The sequence below is a fragment of the Pseudopipra pipra genome, chromosome 18 (genome assembly GCF_036250125.1).
Source record: "Pseudopipra pipra isolate bDixPip1 chromosome 18, bDixPip1.hap1, whole genome shotgun sequence".
In the NCBI taxonomy this organism is placed as follows: domain Eukaryota; kingdom Metazoa; phylum Chordata; class Aves; order Passeriformes; family Pipridae; genus Pseudopipra; species Pseudopipra pipra.
Window position 1 is genome coordinate 7,313,237 of NC_087566.1, and position 14,841 is coordinate 7,328,077.

At 52.1% G+C, this 14,841-nt stretch overlaps 1 protein-coding gene across 4 annotated transcripts in view; it reads right to left on the minus strand.

Annotated features, from left to right (window-relative positions):
* The window catches only part of SGSM1 (small G protein signaling modulator 1), a 39,130-nt gene that overhangs the window by 16,049 nt on the left and 8,240 nt on the right, over window positions 1–14,841 (minus strand). For 2 of the 4 annotated variants that reach the window (XM_064674877.1, XM_064674880.1), the window contains 11 exons: window positions 11,982–12,057; window positions 8,099–8,261; window positions 7,144–7,296; window positions 6,523–6,590; window positions 6,228–6,373; window positions 5,653–5,784; window positions 4,965–5,089; window positions 3,054–3,121; window positions 2,469–2,632; window positions 1,867–1,996; window positions 399–578 (listed from right to left, as the gene is read on the minus strand). In XM_064674877.1, the coding sequence (XP_064530947.1) occupies window positions 399–578; window positions 1,867–1,996; window positions 2,469–2,632; window positions 3,054–3,121; window positions 4,965–5,089; window positions 5,653–5,784; window positions 6,228–6,373; window positions 6,523–6,590; window positions 7,144–7,296; window positions 8,099–8,261; window positions 11,982–12,057 (1,405 nt within the window). The remainder of the gene's footprint in view (window positions 1–398; window positions 579–1,866; window positions 1,997–2,468; window positions 2,633–3,053; window positions 3,122–4,964; window positions 5,090–5,652; window positions 5,785–6,227; window positions 6,374–6,522; window positions 6,591–7,143; window positions 7,297–8,098; window positions 8,262–11,981; window positions 12,058–14,841) is intronic. The other 2 variants (XM_064674879.1, XM_064674881.1) reach the window with 2 other exon arrangements.

Genomic DNA, 14,841 nt, shown 5'->3' on the forward strand with positions numbered 1-14,841 from the left:
CATATTGTCACTTGCTAAATCCTGCTTAAACTTGAAGTGCTACTGCAAAAGCCTTGTGTCCTGCTCAGGTACTGTCCACACACTGGCCAGGAGATGGAGAATAACCCTATTTACTCCTCCTTGGAAATTAAATCATGGTAGAAATTCCATCTTCTGGCCATGAGAGGGTTTCCTCGCACCCTTGGTCTCACTGACTCTCCTTGCTTGTGGTATTGAACAGCTGGTACCGGCAAGAAAAAATGTTGAAATATTTCTGTAAAAGCCCCTTCCTTTCCCCTCCCACTGAGCTGATGGGTCAGTGATGGTCAGCAGGGACAGGGACACCTCTGCAGGACCTGTCAAGTGACAACACAGGTGAGCTGAATGCCAGACACAACCAACCACAACAGCTCCATTACACTGGTGCTGGCAGGTCCCCAGAGCAGCACAGGGAGGTCGGGACGTGATGAGGAGACTCAGACACCGTTTAGGGATCACCACCATACTGCTTGCAGTTGGAGTCCTCGTCATCTTCCCTCTCCCAGCACTCACAGAGATCACAGGTGCACGGAATGGGTGAAAAGTACCATTAATGGCAACTAGAGACACAGAGAGAGGACAAGGGCACAAATGAAAGGGCAGAAAGGAAGAATCTGCAGACAAGAGAGAATGATGCAGTTCCACCCCCCTCTGGGAAGGTCCACAGGAATGGCACAGGCTGTGATGACGCCAGCTGAGGAGATGGCAGCAATTCATTTCACAGCAAATGTGGCCCCCAGCATGGAATTTTAAGGGGTAGATCAAAAGACAGCCACAGAAAGGAGCATCTCTATCTGCTGTTTTAGCTTCAATCAGATTTTTATCTGACTCACTGAATTGTGTTAGTCAGCTAAAGGCAGGGAGAACCAAGTATAACCTTAACTGATGTTATGGAGGAGTCACAGGGGATGTGATTTCCCCCTTGCAGCCTCAAAAATATAGGAACAAGGTTTTGATCACATTTCACAGCTTTTTAAAAAAATCTCCACAAGTCTTCTATCTAAAACTGGTGGGTTTTCCCCCTTATAAAGTCACCTATGATGTCCCCAGATGTCAGAAAAAGGTTCTTGGTATCTCACAGAAGAGTGAGGATGAATGTAAAGATATCTCAGCCAAGTTCAAATCATTCACCACCAGACATTAAGAGACATTTCTGGTTTGGTGCATCCAGCAGCATCCCCTCCCTTGCCCTATGAGTCAGGAACTGAAGACACATGGGAGAAAGGTGCTGTGACCTCCCCTTTGTGCTGCAGAAGCCACACTGAAGGAACATCACTGGATTTAATGCAGCAACTGGCTGAGCTGGCCTGGGACAGCAAGAGAAGAATCAGCCCTGGGGGCTTGTGATGGTGGAAAGTGACCCCCAAGTGACCAAAGTGAATATTCCTACTCATGTTATGTGTAAGAGGTTTTTTTACTGCCCATTAAAGCTGTTGTGGCTGTTGTGCAGCTGCAGAAACAAAGGACTCAACAGCAAGCAGAAGGTTGAAACAAAAATCCATAGATAGAATCCTGGAATGGTTTGGGTTGGGAGGGACCTTAAAGCTCATCTCATTCCAACCCCTGCCATGGGCAGGGACACGTTCCACTATCCCAGGTTGCTCTAAGCCTCATCCAACCTGGCCTTGAACACCTCCAGGAATGGGGCAGCCATGGTTTCTCTGGGCAACCTGTGCCAGGGCCTGTCCATCCTCCCAGGAAGGAATGATGACATTGAACAGGCAGCACTGACACAACCAAAGCTCTTCCTCTGGAATCACCTCCTGGTTTGCCATGTGCCCATCAGTGCCGTGTCCCAGCAGCTCATACACCCCATGAGAACCCCCCAAAACTCTGCCCTGCACTCACCAAACTCAGCCTGTGTCCCGGGGTAGATTATCCTGAACACATAATCTGTGGCTTCGTCATCCTCCTTGTCGGACGCGGACTCGGAGGAGCCCTGGGGGCTTCGCTTCCTCAGCTTGGGAAACACTTTGCCCTGGGGGAACAAAACCAGCCCTTCACAAGCTGCCCCACACTCGACCACTCACTTCCTGAGCTCCTGCCCCATCACAGCACATGCCTTTCCAGCCTGGATGACTTTGCACATTCCCTGGGCTGGAGCAGCCTTTGGATTAAGCCTCCCATTACAGGGTGGATCTATAACCCTGTTGAGCACAGGGTATGTACAACCCATGAGAACCAAACCCTCCCTGCCCCATGGGCAGCCCTCCCACACCAGCTCCCTGAGTTTTTTCCAATGGGTCTGTTTAGCTGGTCAAGGCCTTGAGCTAAACCAAACCACCATATTTTAAGCCCACCTTCCTTATTAATTTTGGGAAGGGGATTACTTAAAACACAGCAGCCACTAGTGCCAGGCAGAGGGTTCTCCCCAGCAGCTCCACTTCGGACACTCCACACAGGAACACCAGCAGGAACCCCAGGAAACAGCCCAGTTTCAGAGCACCCACCTTTCCCCTCTGTGACCAGAGGGGTGGGTCCAGCTGCCCATGGGGCAGGAGGCCGTTCTCCAGGCAGGACAGGAACTGCAGCAAGTGCCCTCCTCGGGGGAATCGCAGCGGCGGCCTCTGGATCCCGTCCTGGCTCACCAGGACCACCGTCCCACCACTGTCTACTATTGGCAACAGTGACAGCAGGGAGGAGAAGAGACATCAGCGAGAGAAACAGCACCAGTCCGAAAGGCAGAGGGCAGGAAAGCTCAGGGAATTGTCTTTCTAGCATGGGAAAAAAAAAGGACTTTCTTCCTTGTAATGGACTTGGAGAAGAATCCAAACAAGTCTGGGGCCCTGGAGAAGGTTTGCTGGGATCACACCCTTGGAAACCAGAGTGCCCTGCTCTGCAAGGAGCACTCCCAGCCAAGCACTACAGCCAGGAGGTGGTGGAAAGGTTTTCCTGGAAGCATTTACATCATAGTGACCACCTAGAGCTCTGGACATCTGTCCTGGAGCCAAATCCAAGCTGTGAGCACTCCCCAGAGGTAAGGAATCAGGGTGTCAAGGTGCCACAGCCTCCAGCAGCCCCTGCTCTGGCCTTACCTTGCTGGTGACAGTGCAGATAAACAATCTCCTCCAGGCGAATGGTCATGGCATAGTCCCAGTACACACTGGAACAGAGACAGGGAAGCCATGAGCCTTAGGGATGTAAGAGGCTCTGCTTCTGCCCACATCAGCTCCAGATCCTGCCTCCAGATACCCTGGTGACAGGGGAAGTCATGGAAAGAAGGAGGTCCCAGAGCAGTGACACCAGCCTGGAGAGTGACAACATCCCTCCAGAACCAGTAACTGTCCCTGCCACCTCAGCTCAGCCAGGGCAAGTCCAGTCCCACTTGCCCCAGGTGGTTTCTGTACCCTCACACCATTCCCAAACATAGACAATGTGCCCATGAATCCTTGCAATTGCAGGGAGTGACATGGAGCCCTGCAGAGCTGAGCACTCCCTCTGGGCACCCCAAGGACTCCCCACCCTGCTACAGTGCTGGGAGAACCCCAAGAATCCATCAGGAGCAGCCCTAGAGCCCCAAGGGAACATGCAGTGCTGTCTAAGCCTGGGCTGCTGCTCTGCTGAGCTCTTGCCCCCAGGGAGGGGAAATAAACCCTCACAACTGGTGGGGTTTCTTTCAGAGCTGACAATAGATTTGCTCTCAGCTGCTTCTGTTCAAGAACTGCCTCAGCAAAGGCACCTCGAGGGCTCTGAGAAAATCTAGAACATGCTGGATTGCTGGTGGCCACCAGATAGGGCAGAGGGGCAGGGAGGGCCAGGAGAAAGCCAGGGAAGGGGATGTCTCCAGGGTTTCATTCCTGTGGAGAGCCCAGCACTGCTCTCTGAGTGTGTCAGCACTCCATCACATCCTACTTCTGTACAACAAAGCAAACTTCCAGATCCGGAGCAGCGTCATCTGCCACTTCACAAAAATAGCACTTAAGTAACATTAAAAATGGCTTGTGAATGCAGTGAAGGACAGAAGGGGTGCAAGAGTCACTCCCTGTACAGTCATACTTACTGTGCCATCTGCCTCCTGTCTTCCTTGGTCACGTCTTGACACTGGGAAGTTTTAGAACTTAGGCTGATGCCCAAGTCAAGAACTCAGAAAAGGAGTGTAGAGATGAAAATAGCATTTTAGGGGGAGGGTACCAGGCACAACTGAATGGCCCAGGGGCCAATAGGAAAGGGAAGATGAAAAGAACAGAGGTAAACAAAACCCAAAAAAACTACAATTGAGAATGAACAAGGCTGAGACCAAGTTCTGCTGAAGAAGATCTCTAGGTCAAAGCATCAGTGTTCTAAACACTCCCACTTTACTGGAGCTGCTGGGAAGGGATTTTGTTTCTAAGGCAATTTGGGACCTGGCATGATCCAGCCTGTGAAAGGATTGCAGCTGTCGGGGAAACACCAGCAGTCCATCAGGCAATGCCAGGGAAAAGGGCCTGGTCACACAGCCTGCCAAGCAAACTAAGCAGACCTCAGGGCCTCTGGAGGAACAAGCTCCAGGGACTCCAATAAATCCAAGGGACTCTGAATACCTGCACATAAGATCACCAGAAAATGGCACACACTGTCACCAAGGTCTGATCCTCTGGGAACTGCTCACATTCTCTCCCCTGTTTATGAGCTCCTCATCTTCCCAGATTACAATAACCAGGATAAACCTGAGACCACTGAGGGCATTCCCCTGAAAAATCCCCGAGGGCAATAAAGGAAAACCACTTTGTGTGTGTTGGAACAAGCCCCAGCTCCCTCACTGAGCACTTCCCAGCAGAGATGGGCGCTAGCTCAGCATCTCACTCCACCTCCCTTCACCCTCCCCAGGCCTCCTTCCCCATCCCTTCCCAATACAGACTTGAGGAGGATGGTTTTGCTTTGCATTCACCAGGAAAACACTGCTGGTTTGGACACCAGATCCAAACTCTGACCCTGGGGAACATTTGCACCCCCTCTGCTCCAGTCACCTCTTCTCATAGTCCAGGTCCCCCACAGAGCCATTCATCAGCTGGTTCGGGGTCCACTTCAGTGCCATGATGTCGGCGGTCTGGTGAAGGGACAGATATCCTGGGATTGCCTCCATGTCATCTCGCTTGAGGAGAGAAACACAGGGTCAGAGTGAGCTGGAAAATGCCAGGCACATGAAGCACCACCCCAGGCTGCCCGAGGCTGAGCCTTGGAACCAGTTCTGGCCCCTCACACAGCCCTGCCTGCTGCCCTGAGCCCACTCACTTACCCACAGTGAGAAACCCACTGTGGCCCTGAAAACTCTCCTGGCACAACAACAGAACACCTCCCCGGCTTAGGATAGGGCTGAGTGCAGCTGCCCAGCAAGGAAAACTTAACAGCTCCACCTAAAAGCAGTTTGCACTTCATTTATTTGACTACAAGAAGTAGGACAGGACAGGAGGAGCAGTTTTATGGTAAAGAGTGGGCAGGGAGAGGAGCCTGCTTCTACTCAGACCAGAGCAGAGCTCTCCCATTCCACTGGGAGGATCCGTATCACCAGGACCTCCACAAACACAGTCCATTCCTTGCCTTCCCAGATCAAAACTGAGCCTGTGCTTTCCTCCATCGAAGAGCAATTTGGGGTAGAATGAGCTGTTGAGGGGCAGAGCAGCATTTTCAAGCCCAGATGCCCCAGCAGGAACTCACCGGCTGCACCAGGACATTGTTCTTGCCGTAGAGGAGCGTGGCACGGGAATTCTGGTGCAGTGACTCCACATAGTCCCTGGCAGACAGCGAGGGCCGGTCATCCATGCTGCCACTGGAATGTCTTTTCTGAATCTGGAAGAGAGCCATCCACAAATGTGAGGTGAGCACACACACCTCTGGCTTTCCAAAAGCCCTCTTGAAGCTCATTTCCTCCTCACTTACACACTTAAGTCACTACCAGAACTCTTTCCCTCAGAGTCCTCTAAGAGGATTCCTGGCTCTGGCCAAGATAATTTCTGTACTTAGAAAAGCCCCAGGAGTGTGCTTTATTTGCAATAAACACTGCAGACTCCAGCTGCCCTTGCTTATCGTTCATGCACGATGTTCCCAAGGGGCACAGACCCCACGATGCCCCCGTGCCCTGGCAGCCTCCATGGACCGTGCTCCCAGCACTTCTGGCTCCAAGACTTCCCTCATCAGCGGGCCCCAAAGCCCTTTTCAAACGCAGGGAGCGCAGAGCCGTGGCTGTGGCTCCGGGAGGAGCCCAGCGAGGGGCTGTCCCCCCCCACACTCACGCAAAGCGCCGGGCGCTTGGTGGGCGAGTCCTGCCGGCAGTGGGAGCTGTGGATCCGGTGCCGCTGGACCAGCTCGTCTGCTGAGGGGTCTGTCCAGAAGTGGTCAGCGGTTTTCATCTTCGTGTACTCTAGTGCACAGGGCCCCACTGCAGAGAGGAACAGCCCAAACATAAGGGAGCCATCGGTGTTCCGATGGCCGCGGTCACCCCCCCGGATCCACAGAGAAAACAACTGCATTTCTCACCCAGATCACAGACAGGGTTAGAAAGCAAGCAGGGTAAGAGGAAAGTGTTACCCAGTAAAGATGCAAGAATTGGCCCATCCACAGGATCCATCAGGAGAGCCTCCTTCTCATAGTACTTACTAGAAGAAATAGAAGACGGCAGAAAGCTGGAGTGCTGCAAAATGGGACTGTAAAGTTATAGACAGTGGTTTTAAATCATTGGTATGCCCTTCTCTTTCTGTATCACCCCTTGGTGGGAAAAGGGTAAAAAGCCCTTAACGGGCTGTTTCTCTAGCTGTGAAATCCCTGTGGAACAGACACCTCCTGCAGCACATTGCAAACATCACCATCTCCTGACAAAACCTGCCCAAGATGGGAGATCTTCCCCAGGACAGGTCACCTCAGCATAGAGATCCCACAGGATAAGGACAGCACAGTCTCTGACAACCCAACCACCAGCAGGGCAAGTGTGGCCTATCTTTATTTTAGGGAGTGCCCAGTGGCCACCAGCAGCAGGGTGTCCATCAGAGTCCCCATGATGGGCATGGAGTGACACAACTGGTCTGTCCCATCCAGAGACTTCTCTGGTCCACTTGGACACAACTCAGACAGCAACACCCCCAGTGCCATCAAAGGGACAGATGCTGGCAGTGATCTGGGACAGGTGAACGAGTGGTCTGTGCCTGCACTCACCTGCTGTTCTCTACCAAGTAGTGCACGATTTTATCCAAGACCTTTTCGAAGAGGGCTGTGCGGATCCAGAGGTGCTTGATGGCCTGAGGAGACAGGTTGGGCAGCTTCGGCACCTTGCGCACGTTCTCTGGGATGCCCTGGACTTGGTTTCGCCTTTAGAGGTGCAAGACAAGAGACAACATCATCACTGGCTCGTCCTCGAGCTCTGCAGGAGCCCAGGGCACTCCCACGCCTCATGGGGCACAAGGTCAGGGTTTTGGTGATGCTGGGGGATGCCCAGGGAACTGCCTGGGACAGGGCTCTGGAGATGCTCCCTGCATCTATCCCACCCCCTGCTCCAGAAGGCCACACCTGCATTTGGAACCAGACTTACTACATCAGTTTCCCACAGTAAAGACATCCCAAAATGAGCCTCTCCCTCAGCAGAGGCCTCCAGCTCACATGTGTCCACATGTGTCTGAGGACAGCAGTTCACAGGCAGAGCAGCTTATCTTAGGACAGCATAAAATTCCTGCCCCAGGTAGCTGCTCCATCCATCTCCCTGGTTCCTGTCCAAGGATGAGTGAGCTGCTCTCAAACAGCAGTTGAGTTACTGCAGGTTCAAGCCCTGCACACTGAGGCAGAGCAAATGTGGTTCCAGTTGACTTAGTGAACTGGCCCATAAACCGTGACAGCTCAGGAGCAACACACTCAGCTGTCCCTGAGGCACAAGAGAAGGGGCAGAGGGATAAGGACTTGCCCACCCCTGCTTAAACCACAGGCACAACTCAGTCTCCTAGGAAAGCAACCAGTTCATTCAAGACAGAAAAATCCCAGGGCAAGACACTGCTCCACTGAAGGAGCAATACCCTTGCTGAGGCTCAAGCTGGACTTGCAATCCCCAACCATACCCAAACTACACCCTCATCCTGAAACACAAGTGACCAGAGGACTGACAGCAATGCCAGTGCCTTACGCGTTCTCAATGAGCTGCTCCAGGTCTTGCACCTTCTTGCAGAGCTCCTCTGCCAGGGGGAAGCTCTTCCCCACCTTCATGAACAGCGCTGCGATCTTGTTGCTGCGCAGGAATCCGGCTGCCCTTCGCTTCAGGCCGTGCAGGACACAGGATTCCACGGCAGCTGCAACAGAGCACAGACATCACTAGAGCACCTTCCCCATGGATGCAGGCTGGGAGAGCTAGGGCTGTTCAGCCCAGAGAAGAGAAAGTTGTGTGGAGACCTCACAGCACCTTCCAGGATCTGAAGGGGCTTCAAGAAAGCCAGAGAGGGACTTTGCATCAGGACACCTCCCACTAGTCCAGTCCAACCTGGACTTGAACACTTCCAGGGATGGGACTTCCACAACCTCCTAAAGCTTCTCCGACAATATATTTGAAAGCAGAGACATTCCCTCCTGGCCTTCAGGAAAACACACCTCATCAGGTAATTGCTATGCTGTGCACACACAGACTGACACTTTCCTCTCGGGTTTCTTGTGGATTGTGGAGAAACCAAACAACTCCCTGAAGTTTTCCCTTCAGTCCAGTCTGAGGGCATGGCTGGAACCAGACTATTTCATTCCCTGTGCTGGGATGGTCCAAGCAAGGAGAAAGTTCAGGCACACTGAGAATTTCTAAAGCAGCACAGCAAATGGGGCAATTTTTTCCCCCAAAATCTCAGTGTTCACGTAAACATTTTTCCTGAAAAACCGAAAGGAATAGAGAACCTGGGGATAAACTCCAGGCAGCACCAGCAGCTTGCAATGACTCCACGGAAATACGTGTACACGCACAGACTCCACTGGCAACCTGCTTCCCAAACCCCTTGGGAGGGCTCTGGATGGATGTCTAGTGCCAAACACAGACTGATTAAACAGTCTGATCAAAGCACTGGAAAATCACACGGACCCACAACTCTCCCTGTGCTCTCCCAGGGGCTTTGAGGCTGGAGCACACACCCTAAGAGCACCTTGTCCATGCTAAATCCAGAGATAATGGTAGGTTTTTTAAACCTAAAAACACGAGTTTTTGAGCTCAGTCCATAACTTCTGTCACCACCAAACACACTGCGAAGAGATTCTCCCCATCCCTCAGGATAAAACCTGCAGCAGAGCCATGTTATGCAGAAGCTTTGTGCAGCTACGCCCAGGTAAAGTGGGAGCTTTGATTCCTGGCAAAAGACATCTAAAGGTATTTCTGAAATCCCCAGAGCACTGGTGTGATTCAAACCCCTCTGGTTGAGCAGACTCAGCATTGATGTGGACACCAAACCCTCGCCTAACACCAGCCCCCAGCCCTGCTCCCAGTTCTCCATCAGCCTGGGCAGCCTGGACTGACAGATGCCAACTCGTGTTTGTCTGCTCCAAACCCCCCCTTGCAGGAGAATGGGGTGGCCGGGGGCTGCTGCCCTTTCCTGCCACACCACTGGTTCCACTGAAGGGATTTGCAGTACACTGGCCACGCAGAGGGCGGGGAGGGCTCTGTGAGGAAGGCAGCCCTCTCCAGGGAAAAGGGCAGCTCTGGCAGCCAGAGCCAGGCTTGCAGCACGCTCTGCTTGGCAGGGAAAGAGGTTATTTATAAGCTCACCAGGCTCCTGGAGAGCCACAACACCGAGGAAGGTGCACGTACCATTCAAATGAGAGAGGAACTGCAGCCAGAGGAGGAGAGGAGACACCAGCAGCCAGGAAAGGGCAGCATTAAGGAGCCAAAAGGGACCAACGAGCCCTTCGTGCCTGGATGCCTCAGCTCCATGTCGCAGGAGCCTATAAATAATCCCCTCGTGCTGCACAGAACAGCAGGGAATGAGTCACACCTGGGAGTCTGCTCTGCTCTTTCGATGCCGCACAAAGGGCCGGGAACCGGCTCCTGTCTTTGATGTGGGGGCTCCACAGGAAAGGAGAAAGGCTGTTGGAGCAAATCCAGAGGAGAGGCACAAAGTTGAGAAGGGGACTGGAGCACCTCCCCTGTGGAGTCAGGCTGGGAGAGCTGGGGCTGTTCAGTCTGAAGAAGAAAAGATTGTGTGGAGACCTCACAGCACCTTCCAGGATCTGAAGGGGGTACAAGGGAGATGGAGAGGGACTGTGCATCAGGAACTGGAGTGACAGGACAAGGCACAATATGTTCAAACTGAAAGAGGAAATTTAGGTTAGATATTAGGAAGAAATTCTTCCCTGTGAGGGTGGTGAGGCCCTGGCACAGGTTGCCTAGAGAAGCTGTGACTGCCCGATCCCAAAGTGTCCAAGGCCAGGTAGGACAGGGCTTGGAACAACCTGGGCTAGTGGAAAGTGTCCCTGCCCATGGCAGGGGGTGGAATGGGATGAGCTTTAATGTCCCTTCCAACCCAAACCATTCATTGATTCTAGGAAAAGGCAGAAGCCCCTCTGCTCTCCAAGGCAAAAAAGGAGACCTCAGCACCCCCTTCTCATTCTTTTTAGTCTGTGGGTGCTCCAATCCTGTTCAATGGTGACAGTGCTGCACGAGCCTTCTTGGAGCAACCTCTTCAAAAGCTGCTTCTCATCATGTCTGGCATTTTCTTCCCAGTCTCCAAATTAACAAGCTGCCCTTCAGCTCTTTGTACAGGGAGGAGTGAGGCTCCCTGCACTCGCTGCCCGCAGCCCCTGCTCAGCAGCAGCCCCTGCTCAGCAGCAGCCCCTCAGCCCCAGCACGTGGGCACAGTGGCTGTACCTCAGCCAACAGCCCTGCTGGGAGACAGGCACAGCCACCAGACAGGCTCCAAACAGGCACAGCCTCTCCCACTTCCCAGAAATCCAGGACTCATGGTGTCAGAGTAGAGCTCCTGTTCCATGCTCCAGCCTCACTCACCCAACAGCCTGAAGTACTTGCCCTGCTCACAGAATGCCAATTAGTTTCAAATTAGTTTGAAATTCATCAGACACCCCCAGTCTACCAGCCAGGTCCCCCCCACTTCTACAAACGCTGGCATGTGGCAGACTGGACACCTGAAGCTGCTTTTCCTGGGCACTGACTGTCCCAGTCACACATTCTCCACTTTGAGTGGTTGACAGAGTGGCACAGGAGGGCCAAAAAAGAATAGAAACAACCTCATTTTGACATCCTGATTGTAAGGTCTCTCCGATGACCAAACCTGTGACACATTCCACCTGGAACAAGGCTGCTCTGTCCTGCTCCCCACTACCTTTGAGGTACAAATACTCCTCCTCTCCAGCTCCCCAGTTTTTGCTCACAGGCCTCCAGCACATCTCACAGCCCAAACCCAACAGCTCTTCAGGGAGACTTTTAGAAACCTCCTTGCCAAGGTTTTTATGGATCCATTCTGAAACACTTCCACATTTACAAAATTTTTATACCAGTAGGAGAAAAATAGGTAAGAAAGCAGGCTAGTAAAAACACAGCTGCCAGAAAACAAGCCCCAAACCAGTCCAGTATCAGAGCAGATCTTCCACAGACTCCATCTAAAATTCTCTCTCAGCCTCCGGCCTCTCTGCTCCTGCACTCTGGCAGACTGCAGACTCCTTTCCATAAATTCCTATTCCATCATAGCAAAGAAATATTTGGACTTGACAGACTTTCAGTTGAATCAATTCTCAAGGAAATTTAAAAATAAAATATTATTTCTAGTACTTCCTAAGTGGCTGCACACACTGCCAGCATCCATCCTTCTTTGACACATCTCAATATATTTTAGGCACAGGGCAAAGGCCTCAGGGACTCCGACTGCTGCCAGAACAACTCACCCACTGGCACCAATCCCCTCCCCAGCCCAGCGCCCCGGAGCTGGAGCATGTTCCCAGGAATGGCACGTGGCACAGCAGGGAAAGCCCAGCACCAAGAGGGTGCTCCAGCCCCAGCCCAGGTCAGCATCCTGCTGTCGGGGACTCACCGCAGAAGGAGATGATGTGGCTGCTGTCCTCATGCACAAACTTCCTCGTCACTGCCTCCTCCATGATCTGCTTCACCTATGGCACAGAGGCAGATGGAGAAAACATGGAATTTCAGCCATGGACCAGCGTGAGGAGACCTGTGGTGGGGTGGGCACTCAGAAACCTCCCCTGCTCCCTGATTTTTCCAGTGGTACAGGGGCTCTCATGGAGGATCAGTGCAGCTCTGCCTACTGAGCATCACCAGCTGTTTCAAAAAGTCAGGTATAAAAAAAAGGGTTGTTTCATTTCTGAGAAACTTCAAAGTAGGAAAACGACGAGCAGAGAATTAACTGCAGGAACTGAGCATCGTTTAGATAAAAGTCTTCTAATAAAGGGTAAGCAGATCTCATATTTAATGCTCTTACAGTACTGTTCCGTTCCTTCCTTTTATGTGACAAATTTCATGTGACACAGCTGTCCCAAATGACTGTAACTATCCATCAATGCCTAATTCAGGGGTCACCTGGCACCAGCTGTGCCCAGGAATGCCATTTGCAGGGCAATGCCAGCAGCTCTGCCCTCACTGACTCTCACTGCAGTGCAGCTGATCAAAAGGAAGCTGGTACTAGTGCACATCAGGGGCACGATTAGGGGATGAAAATAAATAGGAACCCACATAAATTAGGAGGGTAATTTTTGCAGAGAGAAGATAGGAGGTCAGATCTGCCAGGTAAGCAGAGTGCAGAGGTGGTGACTTCCATCCCCAGCTGCACCCTCCCTAATCCAGCTGAAATCAGCAAAAGTCCAGCTGAATCTTTTCTCCTTAAATGTTCAGTTCCCAACCATTTTTCCTGTTTAACATAGAGCTGCCAGCATGCCCAGATCTCCTCTTCCAGTGCCTCTACAACATCTTGCTTTTCACTCCTTGGTTTCAGAAACCACAGGGGAGAGGGTTCCCAGCGCTGTGGGCACAAGGGAAGCTCTGCTTAGCAAGGTGTTCCCTCTGAAGGCACAGGGAGGAGGTAAAAACAGCAGGTCAGGACTTGGCCAAGCAAACCTTGGGTGTATGAGAGACCTTTAATAGCATCATTTGGGGAATTAAACTCCTTTGCAAGATATAATCAAGGTCAATTTTGCACAGCTAACAGCTCAATAAAGGAAATCCTTTACGGGTATGGATTAAAGAAAGAGTCCTCTCTGAAGCCAAAGCTCCTCTGTGTGTCAGAGCCATCAGGTGAGCTCCCAACCCTGCTCCCTACCGGGTGACTAATGGAACCCGATCGTGAGCACTGAGACTTCCATGGATCCCAGCAGCTCAGATGAGCTGACAGTGAGTCAGGAAGTCACAGCAAGGAATGTCACTGAGATGTGGACCTCAGGACTGGAGATGGCTCAGAGCACTGGGAAATCCCCCTTGGCAGAGCACGATCCAGCTCCTGCAGCTCCCACATCCCGACTGTGCTCAGAGCAGTGACTCGAGCTGCAGGAACATCCCAGGGCAGCAAACTCTGCTTCCAGGGACCCAAAAAAGCTTTACTGTGTCTCAAAACTGCAGCTATCCCTGATCAGGGCACCTCCTGGTGCTCCTTTCTCACGCCCTACGTACAGTTTTCCCCTCATCCCAGTGCCCCATGCTGAGCACCAGGGAAGGGGCAGCTGCATTCCTCAATCAGCTTCCCAGCTCCAGCATTTAGTTCTAAACTTCAACAGAAGGAACACTGCAAAAGAGAAACAGGGACAGAGCAAAGTCCCAGCAAGAGGAAAGGATCCCTTTCTCCCACATATCCCTCAACCTCGGCAGCAGTGGTGGATTAGGGATGGGAAGCACCAGCACCAGTGCCCAGGTGAACACCAGAGTTGCTCCTTTTCCCCCACCTGACATTACACATGTCCCTCAAAGACATGCCAGTCCCCCCTTCTGAAACCTCAGCCAACTCAGGACCCATCACCAACCACCCCCTTGGGGCAGCCCTGGAAGGGAGGTCTGACAAGGCACGTCTTGGGGCCCTCAGGGATTCCCCAAAATTTGGCTCTCCCAGCTGGCTGAGCTCTCCTTGTCCAGATGGCTCATGGACCTCACCCAGCCAGGCTGAGCCTCCTCTGTCAGCAGGACACGGCACTTCCCTCTCCCACATCCAACTGATCCACCAGAAAACAACAATGCACAGATAGTAAATTTACCCTTGTGGCGACACTGGTAATATCAGCATTTTACACCCACCCCCCCCCAAAATACACCTGAGAACCAATGCACAGAGTTATATCTTTACCAGCTTCAGATTAAATTAGGAAATATTCCAAAAAGCAGTATATTCAAATATTTGTTCAAAATTTGAATATATTGACACAACACCCGCAGTGACACCGGCCCAGGGCCTTCCCCAGGGCAGTGACCATCTGCCTGTCCAGGGCCTGTGGAGCAGCCAGGACAGCAGGACTCCAGCTCCAACCACCTGCGCGCTCGAGGCACAAACAAAAAACCTTCCAAGAGACACAGTTTAGTGGAAAATTACTCATTAAAAGTAAAAAAAAATGCACTGTGTTGACTGAGGTTATCGCACTAAAAATAAATCTGCAGGACTAGAAGTGGAAAGGGCACTGCAACAAGGGCACTCACCTGGCATGTGACAAACACAAATACCAGTCACAGCAGGTAGGGGCCAGACAGACAGACAGGGCCTTGCAACAGAAAACAAGGGATATTATGGAATCATGGAATGGTTTGAGTTGGAAGGGACCTTAAAGTTCATCCATTCCCACCCCCTGCCATGGACAGGGACACCTTCCACTACACCAGGTTGCTCCGAACCCCATCCAACTTGGCCTTGAACACTTCCAGGGAACAGAATCAACACTTCCAGGGCGTAGAATCAAGAGATT